The sequence below is a fragment of the Pseudopipra pipra genome, chromosome Z (assembly GCF_036250125.1).
Source record: "Pseudopipra pipra isolate bDixPip1 chromosome Z, bDixPip1.hap1, whole genome shotgun sequence".
Classification (NCBI taxonomy): Eukaryota; Metazoa; Chordata; class Aves; order Passeriformes; family Pipridae; genus Pseudopipra; species Pseudopipra pipra.
The window spans coordinates 52,172,897-52,192,776 of NC_087581.1; the positions used below are offsets into that span (position 1 = coordinate 52,172,897).

Consider the following 19,880-nt stretch of genomic DNA (forward strand, 5'->3'; position numbering starts at 1 on the left):
TTGTGGCTTTGAGAGGCCATTTTCTAAAGATCCTAATAGTAAAATGACATCTTGGGAAATGTAACATTCTCACCACATTTGCATGATAATGAAGATCAAATTTCATATATGCTACCTGAATTATACTTATCTAAGTTTTGTTTTACCAAATGACCAAAGGAATATGTTCCCTAAGCCAGAGTATCACAATACAATGCAAAACATTACTGCTTCTGTGAAAGACATGAAACTATAATCCAAGCGATTAAAAAAAAGCCTGCACAATTTATGCTGTTCAGTTAACATGATCTCAGCTGTATATCTCTGAATATTTATTTCCTTCAAAGAAAATTCTACATCATCCACAAAAATATCCATAGGACATTTTCTAAAAGTAATAAAGGAACATCTCTGTGTTGCTCAGTGCTCTGTAGGAAAGGAACTCTTCCATAATATTTATTTTTTACTGACATGCAGTACTATTACGTGCTTGGTAAAGTCCACATGTCAGCTTATTCACTATGTGTGAGCCATCTTTTGGGTATAACCACATTTCACCTCTACCTACAGGAAAGTATATGTGTAAAATCATTTTCTAACCACAGAAATAAGTTTGGTAGACAATAATAACAGGCACTTTGCCTATAATTAGGCACGTAGACAAACATGTGGCTCTCAGAAATTGCAGTGGTAGATTTCAGAGCTCCTGATTATAGGTTGTTATTACAGCAGACATTGAAAAGCTCCATCCCTACCAGAGTGAGTCAAGAACCCATCTGCTAAACCTGGGTTTGGAAAGACAGCCCCCAACACACCATGTCAGTAACACCAAGGACACTTTAGGAAAGTATTTGTCTTCTCTGATCAACATCGAGCTGATCAGTCACTGGTCTGATAAGCAATTTACCTGCATGATCCATTTTGGAGTGTGCTTCTAGAAAATTAAAATCCAACCACAGTTTTATGCTGAAGGTGTCATATTTTTCTAACACTGAAGAAAATGTAGTACAAATCATGCAAGTTACAAACTGACGATATTAATCTAAGCAAAGACACCAGCACACACAGTTTTAGGTTAATTCTCCACTTACAATTGTGAACTCTTTGAAGACAGAGTAGTTTTGATTTTTGCTGGAGGCTATAGGCATTATTTTAAAGAAAGAAAAACACAGCATGGAATAATTAGTGTAAATAATAGCCATTTTATTTAATGTAGTTTTTCAGTACACTGTGGTCTATGCTGCACTATAACTGCAGAAACGCATTCAAATTAAGTAAAAACCACCACCAACAACATAAACAAACAAACCAAACCAAACCAAACCAAAAAAAAACAACAACAAAAAAATCCAAACCACAAAAAACCCCAAGTTATCCTGGAACAGAAAAAAAAAAAAAAAAATGGAAAGGTCTATACTCAAAGGAACATCTGAATAAAATTGAGACATCTGCAGTAGAGTTTTCCCTTCTCCCTAGAATGTTTGAGATGAACTCGGCATAACAGTGCCTTCCAAGAAAAGACAGGGTGATCAATGCAGGAGCACATCAGGCTCCCTTGGACAGGCCAATCAATGCAAGAAAGAACCTTGCCCAGGGCCTTATGCAAATAGAAGCACGTCCTGCAACCCAGGGAGGGAACATGCGCAATAGATCAATGGCATCTGAAAAACCTTACAGCTATATCAGCCTCAGACAGTAAATATATAATGATGAATCCCTCACGTTCAGCCCTGAACTCTTTAAACTAGATTATTTTCAACAGCTGGTTTAAAAAAAAAATGTGCTGGGGCTGTAGACTGCAATGGTGGTGAAGTGAAATAAGATTACTGAGGGTTAAATTAACAATGCCTATTTTTTTTTTAAGGCTGCGATAATATAATCACTGTACTTTAACACCTCGTAAAAGGCTGGCAGTTATGTACCCGCCGTGGCAGGGACTGAGAGAGGGGTGGCTGAGGGTTTATGTTGTTATTTTGTTTTGAATTTTTTTCAAGATATAATACTCCTGTCAGATGTCTAGAGCCAGTCTGGGACAAAATATAATCCAGATACTGACAAGCAAATAAAATGCCTCAGACTTATTTAAGGGAAGATCCTCATGCCCTTTCTATACTGACATTACAGGACACTGAGACTCACTATTGCAATTAATTGGCCTTGAAAATGGAAAAGAGAAAAATAACTAATTAAATTATTTATTTTTCATATGTTTATGAGAAAATTTTACTCCTGCACTTTGATAGATTGCATTAAAATCTCAGTTCAGTTCTGCAGTGTTAAAAGCAGAATTTTCTCAATTATATGTAAAACCTACTCATGTATTTTTATTTCATATCACATTCAATCAAAGCCCTTAAATAGGATTATTTTAACATTTAAACATTGGTAGTTATGCTATTATTAATATTAAAATACTTCACTAATATACCGAAAGAGCTATCCAACACATCTTCACTAGATTAAAAAAAGGAAAGTTCTAGGGTAAAATGCAAATTCCAGTTGCTTCTTATAGTACCACAGTTTGAGAGCTCCCTTTGCCACAGTATATTTGGATTCCTTTTACTCCACCTGGATTTGCAATGCCTAATACATTATTAACTTGTATTCCTCTGATTGATCCGCTAAACTGGGTTTTAAAGACTTATAAAATCTCTACTGTTCCACACAAAAGCCATACATATACTTTTCAGCATAAAACATTTAAAAAACAGTAACACAATACACTTGTGTAGTCTTATCAGCATAAGATCATGTCACAGAAATGGGAAAAAGTATGAAATAAAAGTAAGACAACTTCCTTTTTTAATTTTTTTTTCCATTAAAACAAACCAAATGCCAGAATTTGAAACAACTTAATATTTCAGATTAAATAATCTAAATTCACCAGAAAACTTGTCAGTGCATAATATGTTTGATATTCCCACATCTTTCATTGTATAAGCAAAGATAAAACTCCTACTGTTCTTCTTTATAATTTTCCTACATACATTCAAAAAGAACTGCAAACCTTCAGACGGTGTTGATGTGTTGTAAAATCTTTAATATTATGCTGTTCTCCAAATCAAGCTAAGGGGGTAACAACCTACAAAGCTAAATAAAATGCCAGGTTTTTTCATACTATACCTGCTGGGAAAAAAACCAAACCACAACCAACATACTTAGTTGTTTTACTCTCCAGCCAGTTCAATGCATAGCCAGATGCAATGATCACATCCACATAAAATGTTGTTCTGGAAATTTAATTTTTCTGTCCTGATGCAACACAGCAAAAAGAGGCACTTGCTGGCAAGAACCGGAAACAGCTGGATTAAATAAAATAAAAAGCAAGATGCGCATTCATAGAAGATTTTATGATTAAGAAGGCAAAGTCTGAAGATCATCAGGCTGGATGGGACAAAAAGGCAGTAAGTTTGTCCAGGACAACAGGAGACGTGACTTTTTACTGATGCAGGAGGACAGCACATGTGCCAGCATCTCAGGAATTCACCTCAGAACGCCAAAAAAGAGATGGACTGAAATAGTTTACATCAGAGAAATTGTGATAAGGCAAACATGTGCACTGTCAGGTATTTAAGAGGTTCAGGACAGAAGATATGTCTCCTGCTACCGTTGATGAATTTCCCCAGAGCCTGGAACAGCTCTGATGAATATGAGATGGTTCAGACAGCAAACACCTCAATGGAACTGTAACTTCTGCAAAGTTTCTACAACCAGTGAGGAAATAAATAGCAAGCCAAGAAATTCAGGAAAACCAGTCATCCTGGTCCTGAAATTAATTGCTCTACACATTTTAAGGAGATGGTTGCACAGAGACATTGCCCATCAGCTCTGAGAGGCTCAAGGGCTGAAGTTTATTTGCAAACAGCTGAAAGGATGACTGATGTATACTTTTAACATGGTTCTGTGCTTTGGCTTTTTTTCCTTTCATAGCAGGAATTTGAAGTGAAAAATAAACTGACTGATAAGTTATACTGTCTAGCAGAATTTCAAACCATTGAAACTATGCAGGAAAGGATAATAATACAAAGAAATCTACTGAATCGGAAGTTTCTTGTCAGATATAGGGACAGATACCAAATATGGTTTGATTTAATATCTTCATTAGTGATCTGGAATTAATTAAATTTTCAAGTGACGATAAAGTGGGAGAAACTGCCAAGAGAAGTAAGGCATGAAAGAAATATAAAACAAGCTTTCAAAATTCACAGACCTATAGCACAAAAGGGATCGTTATGACAATTCCATTTGTTATCCTGTGCAAGAGCCACAACACAGCTAGATTTAATTTGGAACACTGCGAGATAACATTGTTTGGGGGGGTGTTGGGAGGAAATAATCTACATTCACATCTACTACATTCAGTACCACTAGGGAAAGGAAAATTGAGAGCAGTAAAATACTTCAAGGATACATGAACATTAGCAGGTACCAAATTCAAAGACACTTTAGAAAGTAAAAATTTAGTACCATTTTGGTTGCATTGACCAAAATCCTACCCAGAAGAACCCTGAAGTTCACCTTGAGCAAATTATGTTAATTGCACTTAAAATAAAAAGTTCAATTCTCAGCATACTACCAAAGAAATACTGACAAACAGAACTATGGACAAATAGACATACAAAATAAAAATAAAAAAAAAATTAATAGAAGTTACAGTTATATAAGTTGAGCAACAAGAGAACAAGTACATGGAAATATGAGAATAACTGCTACAGATCAGAAACCTTTTCACGCAAAAACCTGTATGTTCACTGTGTAGTGTATGGATTTTAAAACAGTGCAAAGAAATTATAAAAATATAAAACTAATTAAATGATGCAACTCTAGAAAAGTCTCTGCAAAGACATGCAGAAATACCTTTCACCTCCAAGTCCCATAGGATACAAACACATATTTCCAAGTAATCCTAACTTTTACCCATCGCCAGTGTTTATTTTATAATCAACATTCCAACTTTGGTGTCAAGCTAGAAAAATAATATGAATGGTACAATGAGATGAAAAGTGATGATGGGTGGTGCCTGCAATTACTACTCAGTATAACATTCCAGTCCATGAAACATTGCCCTTCTCTCTTTGGAAAGAAGTGAGGAAGGGGCATATGTATAGCTAGCCAGAGACCATGGACTGAACTGAATGAAGCAAGAGATATCACATTAGCAAATGATTAAGATGAAGCAAAATGTAATGAGGCTGAGCATGTTATTTAGAGCAAAGTAACGAGGAGGGATGAATATGCAAAAAAGTTTTGCATATTCTGGAAGTGGCCAGTGCTCAGGCTTTCACTGTTGCCATCCTCTCCTCTCACCTAGCAGCATGGCTAAGAAGGCTGTGGATGACTGAGGAAGGGGATGCCTACGTGGCATTTAAACTAAATCACTAAAAAATGAAAAAGGACATGCAGTTATGATGCTATGAACTGTGGGGTAATCGTTCAATATTTCTCTGTCTCTTTCTGTTAGAGCATCCTTCCAGACTGCAAGTGCTTTAGGAAAAGTCACGACTATGTGACACAAATGGATAATAACAATAAACATTAGCAGGTGAAATAATGATGTCAGTGTACACTTGTCAGCTTATTTATTTAGGCCAAGAGTGGCCTAGAATGTTTATCTGCTCTGTGTTAGAATGCGCAATATATGCATAAAAATATATATATGTGTATACACACAAGAAGCTGTTCCCTAGAGCAGGTGGTGACACATACTAAGATATTTCAGTATTTTTTGCTTAATCATTTAATTTCCTTACTGCTGCAAATCTTCACCACAAGATCTGCAATACCTGTTGCTTTCTACCTCAAGTTGAAACTTGGGCATTTCAAAAAGCACTAGCGAAAATGATTCCACTGTTTCCCAAAACAAGTAACGAGGAAGGACAAAGTTATTTGCAAACACTGCTGTTTAAAAGTCTGACCCGGTTTTGGTTCAAATTTGGTGCTTCCAGTGGCATGAGCCTGGAGTCAGAGAGGCACCAGCTCCAGAAAAATTAATCCAAAATGGGTCCAACTGTTCATGGCTGAAAACATGCACTTGTGTGTGCTGGCGTTCAGAGGAACATGGACTCCTGGGTCACACCAAGGACTGACACTCTCGGCCAATTACTCACATAACTCTTGCCGTGTGTGGGTCACACTGGGTAGCAGCTTTGCCCCAGTCCTGTTCCCAAACAGGACTTCCTAATCCAATGGTGAGAAACTTAATTCCACACTACATTTATTCATGACCAGTTTTAATCCATTTGTTCCCGTGCCAACATTGTTCTTTGGTTTATATAGCTCTCCCTCCCTGCTGTTTATTCTTCTGATGTATTTGCTGAGTGCTACCAATCCCTCTAAGCTTTCCTTTACCAGGTTGAACAAGCCATGCTTTTAAAACTGTTCCTGCAACAAATACTGAATAGATGCTGAACCTTCTCCTTCTAGATATAGCTACCCAAGTTAATGTAAGAGCAACGGCAGACTACACAGCTCTTATTAAGACTGATAAGCCTAGAGGGTGTGTGTACTACCTCTATGGCTATATTGATTCTGGTGCTTATGATAGGTAGGACATCTCCATGTGGCACCATGTCATGGCAGATCTGTGGATTGTTTCTAGTAAAACACATTTTCCATTGCTCTGAGGTACCAACACCTCTTCCTCATATCTCTCCCAGACTAAATTAATCTTCTCAAATGTCTCAAATTACCTCAAATTAATTGCACCAGCATGCTGGTCAGCATTAGTATTTCCCTTCCAGGGACAGAAAAAGTGAACAAATCACAGTATCACATTTGACTCTTTTGTTGAGTTACATGTTAGTTTTGTCATTTACTTATAGTCATTGGTGATGAAGCTGCTTTTCCGAGGGATTCTCCATCCCTGCTATTCCCTGTTGATGACATCGCTCTTCATGCACAAATACAGATGACTAGCCAGTCAATGCCTGTGTCCTGAATTTGTATTATTTCCTTTAATTTCTATTACTGAAGAAATTCTACTTCTAAATACCAGCAGTGACTTCACTGCTTCATGCCAGAAGCCAATATCATGAGCAAATACTTAACTTAGTGTGCCTATGGTAGTAACAGGAATATTAAAAGAAATCTTCATCAAGGTTAGAGACCCTAGTCCTGCCCGACCCTTTTTATACAACCCACTGTTGTGTCTCCATTAACTCTCTTGTCCACTCTCATATCTTGTTTGACCTTTTTCAGATGAACGAGCATTTTTCCAAGCAGCATAACAAAGAATAGTGGAAATAAATAACCAAAGGGAATTAAGATTCTGTTTTTACTTTCAGACTTGTTTTTCTGAGTGTGCACATCTAAGCCAGACCTGACTCAAAGAGATGCTAATGTAAATGTACAACACAGAAAAAGATGAGACCTAAAACAGGTAACTCTACCTGAGATGACTTGTCCAAAGACCAGACATATAACCCAAATCCCCATAAACCTACAAGAAGCATCCCATATTGCTCTCCCTATTGATGTTCAACATTTAAAGAGTGTTCTTTTTTTTTTTTTTTTTAAGTTAAGTGCTCACAAAGCCTTGGACATTGAGGTGTTTTGCTTCTCAGCTCTCTACTTCCACCTCGCTCTCATGCATCCTACAGCCATCACAGACCTTGTAATATCTCTACCACACATCAGTAGAGGTATTTTGATTTAATGTGTCAGCCAGGGGAATTAAGACTTGCATATCCACAGTACCAACTCATCAGTTCTCAAGGCAAACTAAATTTAAAAAATAAGTAGATATATTTGTATTAGTATATATAAAAAGCTAAATACAACAAATCATTCAGTCTGAGACTTCAGGAAATTTAAATTAATGAAAAACTAATGACAGGTTCACAGCTCAGTCATTAAGGTTCCTAAACTGCATTTTGCCTGTGCCAGAATACTGATGCAGCCTCAGAGACTCACAGGTATCTCAGCAGGTACCCGTCTATCATCATTATTATGGCACCTATCAGCTCCAGTCAGGGTCAGGTCCTCGCCGTACTCGGCGCAATACAGCAAAATGAAGTAGCAGCATATTGCAGACAGTATCTCAAAATGATGGACCTAAAATCATTTCAAATGGACAAAATTGTCGGATTTTGATGGAATTAGGACTCTACAGTAGACAAAGTAATTTGAACAGTGTATTTTAAGGGCTCTCATTTTAACAAAGCTGCCTAAAAATACACACACACACACATTTTTATCTACACCTTTGTGCAAATTATCAATATATATATTCAATATTTGAGCCAACAAAGACCATAATGAATAGTTTCTCATCCGCTAAAGACAATGAACCTACTTTTCTTCTCCTAATTATTACATTTCCCTGGGTACTTTGTATTTTTACAGCAGTATGAGTGTTGTAACCTGGAGATACCACTACTGATTCTCAAAATTTTGTCACAGTTCCCATGTTATTTGGTTTTTCTCCTGTGTGGGTCTTTCATGCAAGCGATGACAAGGAAAAGCATTCTTCTTAAAGCAAAATAATTGTAAAACCACAAAATTTGGCAGAAAAATTCAAAGGAGGCATTGTACCAGAAACTTCTTATTTTCTGTAAACTAAATATAAAATTGACTCCATCAACTTGAAATTCTCACTTTCTGTTAAATTTCCTGAAATTATTATAAGCTTGGAGTTGGGAAAGTTTCTCAATTTACCATCAACTAATGCAAACTGCTTCTGAAAATAAATCCCTGACTACATCGTGCAAGGGATAACAGAAGTAAGAAGCTGTGATGTGGTTCATGAATCATGGCTTGAACACAGTGACCCAACAATTACTTTTAGTAGTGTTTATTCAAATAGTAATTTATGTGTAGTTATTATCAGATGCACATTTAATTTCAAACCACAATTACATAATGTTTTAATTACTAAATATTGATACATTTTAACATATAGTTTATGATTTAGTACTTCTAATTCAAACTATAAACATTACAACAACAATACAACTAATTACATTTATTGGTGGAACTTTAATTCCTATACATATTAATCACTTTCAATTGTTCCCCTAGTAATCTATGACACAGCAAGGTACAGAAGAGGAGACTGAGGGGAGACCTCATTGCAGTCTACAACTTCCTCATGAGGGGAAGAAGAGGGTCAAACGCTGATCTCTTCTCTGTGGTGACCAGTGACAGAACCTAAGGGAATGGCCTGAAGTGTCAGGGGAGGTTTAGGTTGGATATTAGAAGAAGGTTCCTCACCCCGAGGGTGGTTGTGTGCTGGAACAGGCTCTCCAGAGAAGTAGTCATAGCACAAAGCCTGCCAGAGTTCAAGAAGTGTTTGGATGATATCTCAGGCACACGGTGTGACTCCTGGGGATGGTCCTTTCCAGGGCTAAGGTTTGGATTCAATGATCCTTGTGGGTTCCTTCCAACTCAGCATATTCTGTGATTATTTCTGTGAGAAGATGTGTGCCTACGTTGCAGTAACTGGGTAACAGTTTCTGTGCATTCGAGCATGATATTACAGACTCATCCTGTTTTTCTTAACATCTTGCTATCACAGACACAGGAAAATGTAGATCAAAAAGTTGCAAAGACCAATAAAATTTTTAGATGCTTTGGCATGTATTTGAAAATTGCTGACAAGTTTTACTGGTTTGTTTAATGAAGGACTTACAAATCATAGCCTGATGTTTATGGTGAGATGAAAGTTAGAATGAAGACAGCTTTGGCCACCAAAGTTTTGCAAACAAAAATGGTACTCCTCTTTCACCAGTTTCACATGTGATGGTCCAATTTGGTCTCTTTTCACTTTGAACTTCCCAATAAAGTGCATGCACATCCCAGTCGAGTGACAAGGCAGAGCAGAGCTGCTTTGCCTGCAGTACCTCCTTTAGGAGCTGCAAACAAAGAAGCACCTGGACAGGTACTGCCCCTGCAAGGCTGAACACTTCTCTGCATTGTTCTTAGAATGGCAGCTCCTCCCACATGATGATACAAAGGCCCATGAACAAGTCTTTGCTTAATATCAGGTTTAGCTGAGTTTCCCTGCTTAATGCAAGAACATCCCATTTTCACCAAGAGCCTTGCACCTTGGTGAACTGGCAAGCTGGGGATGTCTGTAGCTGAGATTACTGCAAGCCATCAGGACAGACCTCACAGCACTTAACAGGCAAAGTGAATTAAAAAGGTATTAATTGAAAACGCAGATGTTTCTGGACTTTTTATGCTTGTTTTCTTTTTCCCTGCAGGCAAAATAAAATGCAGAGGGCTCAGGGAGAAACCTTCACTCCAAATTAAAGTCATATGCCTCACACTGCTCTCCCGTAAGAGGCACAGATGCAGAAGGAGCAGCTGTGCAACAGGTCTCCATAACAACTGTAACCTACAATTTCATGAATCAGTTGACCCAAAATCCTTGCAAAGGAAGTGTAGAAGTGGTACAGTTGCTGTGTGGTGTAGCTGCTCTATCAACCTCATCATCACCCCCACAAGAAGCAGGGAAAAAAGAAAAGTGATCGAAATTTGTCATAAGACAGTAATTGCCCATCAGCTGCTCCATTTCTTTTTTTGAGCTCTTTGCAATTACTAAGTGCCATATGGATATAAAGTTTAAGAGAAAGGACATGATAACAAAATAAAATCTTACAAATTAATATCATGATAAAATAGTTCAGGGTTTATTTCAATGACCTCTCCTTCAGTGTATGAATTATTTAATCAAACTGCTTTCAATGGAACTCAGATATCAAACCACCTCTAAGAAAACCAGGTGTTAATATCCTTTGACTTTTTAGAAAAACATTGCACTACATTAAAAATACATTTCAGGTCTAGTTTTGCATGTCAGATATGTGATGTGTCAATGGTTATATATTATATTCTTCCTCTCAGGCATGCATCTCCTGCAGAGACAGCAGACTATAGAAGCTGACCCTCACTGAGACCATCTTGTCTCTCAGACAAAGGCCTTTTTTAACTTCTTACTCACTGGTTGCTTCCCGTGATGGATGAAAACTTTAGCTCAGCTTGTGATAATTTCACAGGCCCTGAGCACCCTGACCCTGGAAGGCCCAAGGTTAGCAGTCTAGTCTTGTTCTGAAACATCAACGTTCTTCATATTAAAGTAGAACAAAAGTGAAGAAATATCCACCAGTGTGACCAGAGAAACAGGGAAAATGGGAATGACATCTTCGTCATCTGTTACCCATGTCACCTCAGCCCACTGACTGAAATGTAATGGAAAAGCTCTCCAAGACTCCATCAAGTCAGCATTTTGTTTAGGAAACAGTGAGAAAGGTCTCCAGTTGATTTTTATTCCTATCCTCTGCTAAACATATGTATCTCTGGGCATTTGGTGATCCAAACAACGTGGTTTTACAACACCTAGAGATATTCTGCCAATGCTTCACTTTGGACCCGCAAGTTACATGAGAATAATCTGGGCTGAAACACAAGGTAGCTGAAAATAACAACTCAGGAAAGTCAAGCCAGTAGAGCAGTTCCATAAGTTCATTGCATCAGAGGAGCAAAAGGCAAATGCCACACAACCCCTTTTTTGCCCAAAGATGTGGTTATATGGGGAATTATTCACCTTCAGGGTCTCTTAAAAATTTAGTTTTGAGACTTCGAGATTTCGTGGAAGATGATCAATTCTCAAATGATCTTTAGATCAGGAAAATGAACAGTTCTCAAATCTCAAATCTGTACATGTCACACATAGTTTATAAATACTCCTCCAGAAGCACAGGGAAAATGAAAATGGCATTAATTTCTACAAACGAAAAGGGTTAATAAAAATCCTAAGTTCTTAAAGTTATAAAAGTGGTCATGTACTAGACAGTTCTTGCTACAAGAAGTAAAGATTAAAACCAAAACAATCATGCATGCTCTTATTTAACTAAGGCATTCATCTTATGTTCAGGCAGGAACCACTTCAATCAACTTTCAGTTATATTAAACTAACGTGTTGTAGGCAAAAAATGCACATATATATCTGCTGATTCCCGTGTCTACAAAACCAATTGTAATGTGCTGCAATTTACCTTTCCACATATACAGAACCCTTGTTTTTTATTTTTTAGTTTTCTTCAATAAAACACATCCTGATTACACCAGCATCTCAAATTAAGTGAGCAGGCACTGAAAGAATGGTATACAAGATCAACAGGCAGCTTTGTACACCAGATAGGGTCAACAAATCTGCCTTTAGAGAAAATGGTGGAAGACCAACAAACTGGATATTCAGCAAGTCCAGTACCAAGTACAGAGCACCTTTACACTGAGCAGAGTTTACCCTGCCTTACATTACTTCAGGGTTTACACACAGCCTAATAAATGGCAAAACATAAGTCTTCCCAGCAACTTCTGCAAACCTTCGTGGAAAAACTGCAAAACTGAGTAAAACCCCTAAATTTCCCCTCATGTTCAGTTTCAATCTATATACAGAAAGTTGCATTTGTTAATGTGATTTTGCTTAAAAACTGTGCTTATATGTCCTCAGTCTATACCTCCAGTCTTTCTGTCCCACAGCAGAAACTGGTGGCTTTTGGTATACAGTGTGGACAAGGAGGATCCAATGCATTTGTTTTCCCCCAGCCTTTCAGGTTCATGCACACTTGGGACCTTATTATCTATCTCAAAGCCAGAAAAAAATGCAGTGACCTTGCAGTTGCAAAGAAATCCTCACAGACCCGTACGTGACCACTAGTTCAGTTGTTCCAGTACGGCTACTTTCAAGAAGGTGATCACAAAGAATTTAGAAAATCTGTGACAGTCTTCAGGAAAGAAGGCAATGGAGAATTCACACTTACCAACTCTACAAAGGCAAGTCCACCATAACTGTGAGCAACAAAAAACACGTTCTCTGCAGCTGACTGGGAAATAAAATGGTCCCAAACATAAATTGCGTGTTCTTCAGGAGATCCATTATCCTGCAGAAAGAAATTACATTTGTGGCAATTACCTTTAAAAAATGCTAATTCTGTCTAAAAGCAAAGTGTTCTTATATGTTAAAATGTTTTGTTAAAACAAACCTCAAATGAATATACTCTAGTGTCAAAAAAAGAACAGATTCTTTTGTCCAAATATAGAAAATTTAGGATTGCAATTTAAAGGCAGTAAAACTGTTGGGTTTTGTGACTTACTTTAATACAGACAACAAAAATTATGCATCTGCAAAATTTTGTCTAAATACCATGACGACAATTCTGCTAAACAGAGGCATTCATAGAAATTATGAGCCACTGCTTGGATTTTCATTCTTTTGACAAGTCTTTGTCAAACGTTTGTTCGCTGATGGCTTGTTTAAAGTAGTTATGCCTTAGTCTGATAAAACAAATAAAACCAGGTAGGAGCAATATAAAAACAGAATCATAGAATCACTTAGGTTGGAAAACACCTATAATTTCAGGTTTTGCATTTTTTTTTTCCATATTATGGGCCACTGGAAATCTGCCAAAGATTAAAATTATGGTATTTGCAACTACTCTTTTAAATGCTACTTCTTGTGACTGTGGATTATGAGACAAAGCACAAATAAAACACCTCTTGTGTGGTTGCAGCCATTACTTTGGAATATTTGGTAGTTAGGGGAACCCTTTTTCTTATTATTGAACAAGATTTTGTCAAAGTCAGCCAATGTAAGAATCACTGAAGGCACTAGAGTGATTTACACTGATCTTACTGCACTCCCATCAAAAGTTGGGGTTGTACACTCACACCTTAGAGGCTCTCAGAAAGCACTGTACTCCACTGTATTTTCCTTATTTCTCAGTTTGTCAAGGTTGTAACTACAAATCTGGTCTAGTCTCAGGTGACAAGAGTAAGATGCTCTGCTAGGTCCCCTGCTCCACCAGGATTTCACACACCCAGCATAACAATGCAGCCCCTTTCCAAACTCTTCAGTGCCAGAAAGAGCTGATCAGTCAAGGTCATGTAATTTCCTAAAATTTGCATCCCTTTTCCCTTTGCTCTGCTCCACCAACAACTTCGTACCCTTAGGTGACTCTGACACAGACCACAAAAGCGTTGTCTCCTTGGGGAAAAAAAGCACAAACCAGTAAAAGCCACTGGCAATCAGAAGCTGCTAATTACTCAGTGTGAATTATTGTAATTATTCTAACTTTACCAAGAATGTTGAAGTGATTTAGGTCGCAGTTCCATTCTGCAACTCAGTTCTGAGAATTTAAGCTCTTATAAATGTCTAAAATTGGTGGGAAGAGAGACAACTAAATAATATGGTGGACTTCCGTTTTTACTTCTATTTTCATGCCCTGTTTCTTAAGAGTGAGATGGCTACAAATCTTTCACAGATCTGGACCCAAAGCTTTTAAAACAATTAAGTGCTTTTATGTTTTTTTCTCTGTGGCAGCAGTGATTAAAAGCCAAAAACACTGAATTCCTCTTAATCCTGCTGTTGATTGACTATGACAGAACATAGTTTTAACTAATTATGTATCAACTATTGTAAACCACCTCAGTATAGGAAAGGGCTTATATCAAAACAGTTTATTGCTGTTTTGAAATTTGATTGTAGAGATAAGGAAAGAAGATAAAGACTCCTTCCTTTGTGAGGGAAGTGGGAAGTTTTTCCAAAGAAATTTCATTAAGAAAATATGATTGACAGACCAGTTATTAAGATAAAGCTAAAGGATAACTTGAACAGAGTTTCCTACGGAAAAGTGATGTACTTTAATTAAGATATGGATGGAAACCACATATTAAAACACTGGGAGAATTTTAAAATTAATAGTTTATCTGAAAGATTTATTTTAGTTAAATACACGGGAGGTACTTTTTAAAAATAATAATTTTACAATAAATACTCTTAACAGCAATTTTTGTATAGCTACCCAACCCTGCTTTAACATTCTGAGAAAAAGAGGAGACTGTTTCTGGTTCATGTAGCATTTTCAGGTGTTTTGTATTTTTTATTCTACGTGCTATTGGGAAAAGCACACAATCTCAGATTCCACAAGACTAAGATATCAGCAAGAAGCTTCTGAACTCAGCCCAAAGAAGCTTCCACCAATTAAAGCATAACCAGTGGTCTAGTAAACAAATCAATAACTGCACAGCTTCACAGTCCAGTACAAAGATTCAATAAGATTCTATAAAAGCAAAAAGAATTAGCTAGAATGAGTTAGATATAGACTGTAACTACGGTTTCCTTTATTACTGGTTAAAAAAAAGCCATAAAATGTCAGGATAAACTGTGTTGTTGTACATACTCTGCTAGGCCCTAAACGAGGTAAGAAAAGCACATATGTGTGAGAAGGAGTTCAGAGGAGTCCTATATGCTTAGAAGAAAAGCTCTCTCTTCAGAGCATCTGCTTATTTTTTCCTCTTGTAACAAGCCCATATTTTAAACAACTCAGACAGAGAATAACCTGGCACCACGTCTGTACAAGAAACATCTGGCTGTGGGAGCAGAGCACAGCCAGTCTCCTTAGGATTTCAAATTGCGCTGGGTCTGTGAGGATTAACCTCCTCTGCCTGGCCTGTATTAAATTATGAGGCTGGATGGTGCATTTTCAGTATGAAAGGTGACAGTCTCAGCAGCTGTTGCTTTCTGTCATTTCACTACAGCTAAATTCAATGCACTTACATAGGACATTGTTAAATTATTTGATAGAGACGGGGTCTCTTGGTCATGCTTTACATAATTATCTATATGACTGTGCAGAAATGAATGGAGATTAGCCAGTAGAAATTACACTCTGTACCTCAAAAGGCATCTGAGGCTGAATGCATTCTTGTTTGTGAAACAGATTGAGAGGGAAAGGTTCTGGAAAAGCTGAACTTAGATTTCCAGCTACTGAAAGCTGGAAGACATGGATGTCTTGTCCCTAACAACTATTATATTTTAGTTCTTTTCACCAATAAAAACAGAGCAAATATAACTCATTTACCATCAGTGATTATTAATGCTATGGAGACTACAAGATATTGAACACCTGTCATACTTGGATGCAGCAAATCCCACTGAAGATTGCCTTGGAGATAAAGGTGATTAAAATCATTTAACCCAAGTATTGCTGAGAGATTTTAGATTGCTGATTTATTCCTTTTCCTGAATGCTAGAGAAAACACATATTCTGGATCCTGCTATAAAAGGGGCATCCACAAAAGTAATATAGAAGTAATCAGATATTAGGTTCTGATTCAGTTAAGGACAGGTGCATGGGGCTAATCAAGAAGATGCTCTTGCCACATATTCTTACTGAATAAGAAATTATCAACAAGTGTTTAGAAATAGAATGAAATCTTATTTATGTGGAAGAGATGAGTATTGGCAAATACTAGTCTAAGAACAGATTCCCTTTTCTAGTGATAAAAGGCTTTTTTCCCCAGTATTTTTAAAAACAGTCTCTTAACTATATATAAAAAACACCTTGCTTTTTAAACCAAAGTAGCGATTGCTCAAAAAAATGATCATATATGGTTAATATGGAGCTTTTAATTTTAATATCAAAAATTTAATCAAATAACTTCACAGTACAGTCTATGAAAATAATATCATAATGATTAATAAACTTCTGTTTCATATATATCTGAAGGCATTTAATAACCCAGGGTCAGAACCTCTCCCACAGATGCTTGAAGCAGCAGCTTTTGGAAGAGAAGACATTGCCAGCCACTGGGCTCCTCCAGCCTAGATCAGCTGGGCTCAGTTTTGGGGGATCTTACACCAAGAACAGCAGCTCATAACTACATTGTTTTGGGCTCTATGCAGTGCTGACAGAAATACACTTGTACAAAATTCTGCTCCATGTTTCGTTTCAAAAGAAGATTTTGCTTTCAGAAAACTAACTTGCAGATTTAAAATTCTCTCTGTAGTAGTTTTTAAGTCCCTGAAAACTGAAAATGATTGTGGGCAAATACCAAGACCATCCACTGGACAGAGAAGTGGAGGTAGGGAACTCAGATTTTGGTCTGCCATTTTTTTCCAGTATTGCTAGTGCTAGGAGTTGAAAGGTATATAGCATTTTAATGGCTGGATCCATTAGGAATACACAGATAAGCATGTGCACATGGTGAATACTATGTTATGTTCAGTTGCATTCAAGAAACAGGTTAAATTTACTAATGTAATACCACAGTCATTAACTGTCAAATACCAAGCTCAAGTAATGCAGCAACTGAAGCCTTATCAACTATGCCAGATTCTAACACCTAGACATTGCAAGGTCTGCAGTTATGATGGACTACCTGAGTTGATAACACATGGAATTATCTAAACAACATTTGCATATTTGTGTAATTATTTCCTAAGGTTAATTAGCTCTTTGCAAAGCAGCTTGCCCTTTGAGAGTGCTTACTGTGACAGGTCCACATATTTCCTGTTTCAATGCCAAATTTTACTTTATTCTTTTTTTTAAGGTAGCCTGTTGCTACCTTAAGCAAAGTTAGGAAAGCTAGAGATGGGACAAGAGCTGGAGGCTTTGAACCACCATTGACTTTACTGGGGAAGAGCAGCTCAGATGCCACCTTAAACTTCTAATTCTCTAATTCATCAAAACTAAAAAAAACTCAAATAAAGAAAAATCAATTTAGTTTTCAGCTCTGGGAACAGCTCTCTCCTTCTACTTTTTTCTTTTTTTTTCTTTTTTTTTTTTAAATCAAGGAGTTGGAATAGCATTTTTTGGGGAAAAGTGAAAAGTGGAATGCACGCAAACAGGGAAATATGCCATACAGCTGAATAGCTTTTTAACAATTTATTTGAAGGTGGTTTCTATAATTACACATTATCACAGCAAAACAATTTCCCCTTCTAGCTCAATGAGCTACTGTAAACAAGTATGGTACACATGTTAAATACAGGACAAGAGAACTGCACACTGGCTAGAAGGCTCACATCTTCTGTCTCTGGAGCTGTTAGATCCTTCCCCGCCAGCACCACCTTGACAGTTGCATACAGCTTGTCCCATTGCCTTAGGGGGCCATGGGTCAGGCAAATTTTTGCAATTCCCCCCAAATCTTCCAAAAATAATTATCTTAAAATTAATATATAATGTAAGTATAACAACATTCTTTTTCAACAGCACCCTTATGAGTACTAAATGATACTTATTAACTGCTGCATTTTCCTCATCCCTTTTGCAAATATTTGCCTTACATGAGACAAAAACTTTTTCATAAGGGTGGAACATAATGAACCCACATGATGGGTTGCTACCACCAGAGCAGCACCAAAATCTCAGTGCAGGACAAGGTCTAAGAGGTTTTTGTCATTGTTTAAATCTGCTAAATATAGATTCCAAGGTTTGAAGGTCCCAGTACCCTTTGCTTTCAAAGTGGTTTTTAACAGTCCATTGTACCTTTCGATTTTCCCAGAGACTGGTGCATGGTAGGTGGTATGATATACCCACTCAATCCCATGCCCTCTGGCCCAGGTGTCTATGAGGCTGTTTTTGAAATGAGTCCGTTGTCTGACACAGTTCTTTCTGAGGTGTCATGTCACCACAGGACTTGCTTCCCAAGGCCCAAGAAGGTGTTCTGGGCAGTGGTGTGATGCACAGGGTACATCTCCACCCATCCAGTGGTTGTTTCCACCATTGCCAGCAGGTAGCACTTGCCTTGGAGGGTTTGCAGGAGTGTGATGTAATCAGTCTGCCAGGCCTCCCCATATTTATATTTCAATCACTGTCCACCATTTCACAGAGGCTTTACCTGCTTGGCCTGCTTGACTGCAGTGCATATTTCACAGTTACAGATAACTTTAGAGATAGTGTCCTCCCCTTGATCATGAGCCAAACTGTCTCTTGCATCTCTTCCCTGATGATGTGAAGGCATCATGGGCCCACTGAGCCAGAAATAATTCACCCTTATGTTGCCAGTCCAGATCCACCTGAGACACTTTAATTTTGAGACAATTAAATTTTTAATCTTGGCAGCCAATCCACCTGTCCATTGTTGTGATGTTCTTCAGCAGCCCGACTCTTTAGTACGTGTGCATCTACATGACGTACTTTTGCAGCCAACTTCTCTACCCAGGCAGCCTTGCCCAGATGGGTTTCCCACTGTGCTGCCAATTCATCTTTTTTCCAGCAGTCCAGCCACCCTCCCAGTGCATTTTCTACCATCCATGAGTCAGTGCAGAGGACGAGCACTGCCCATTTCTCTTATTCAACAAGAATTCCTTTCTTTTGCCCTGCAGCGGTGGCAGAGGTCCTACAGAATAATAACCTAGACAAGCCCACACAGCTCCAGGCTCTGCCCCCTCACGGCTACTGAGAAAAAATTAACTCTGTCCTGACCACAAACCAGGACAGGTTTGAAGGCAACAAAGCTAAAACAGAAGCCAAAAAAACAGTCAGCGTGTAATTCCCCCCAACCCACCCCCACCTAAGATAGTAGCTACGGCATTACAATCAGAAAAGAGGATGAAAGTAAAGAAAGGATATAAACTGAAAACAGGAAAAGAAAGTAAAAGTGAAAAGTGGAAGCAAGGATCTTGTATTACATTTCTGCAGCAGGAGTATGTAAAGATAAGACTTGAAAGTGTCTAGCTCAGGGCATTTAAAAAAGATTCTATCTTTAACTGAGAAATTCCAGTGTATTAGGAAGCACCCCATCTACCTGAAAATCTTTTTTACCATTTTAATCACAGAGTTGAGAGAATTATTGCACAGATATTTTGGAAACGTTCCCTACTCCAGCCTAAGATGTGTTCCCAGGAGGCAGGAGGACATTTTATTAACAGTAGGAACTGTACTTCTGACTTATTTAGTAACATAGGCAACAGTACTCTGTATGCTACATATATGGAGATATGCACACACTAAGATGGGTTGGCTCTTGCAGAACTCTTAAATAACCGGATTTTCAGGAAGGACGGTGATGGACTGCCTTCTATACAGGGGTAATTCCAGCTGTGAGAAACCAGGCAAAAGGAGGCTGCAGAAGAGAACATCAAGACCATCTCAGAGGCAAAGCAGCCATGAGCG

General features: G+C 37.8%; 1 protein-coding gene across 1 annotated transcript in view; it reads right to left on the bottom strand.

Moving 5' to 3' along the window:
* ARB2A (ARB2 cotranscriptional regulator A) overlaps positions 1–19,880 on the bottom strand; it is a 261,570-nt gene that overhangs the window by 101,755 nt on the left and 139,935 nt on the right. The window contains exon 8 of the mRNA XM_064643232.1: positions 12,744–12,863. Coding sequence (XP_064499302.1) covers positions 12,744–12,863 — 120 coding nt within the window. The remainder of the gene's footprint in view (positions 1–12,743; positions 12,864–19,880) is intronic.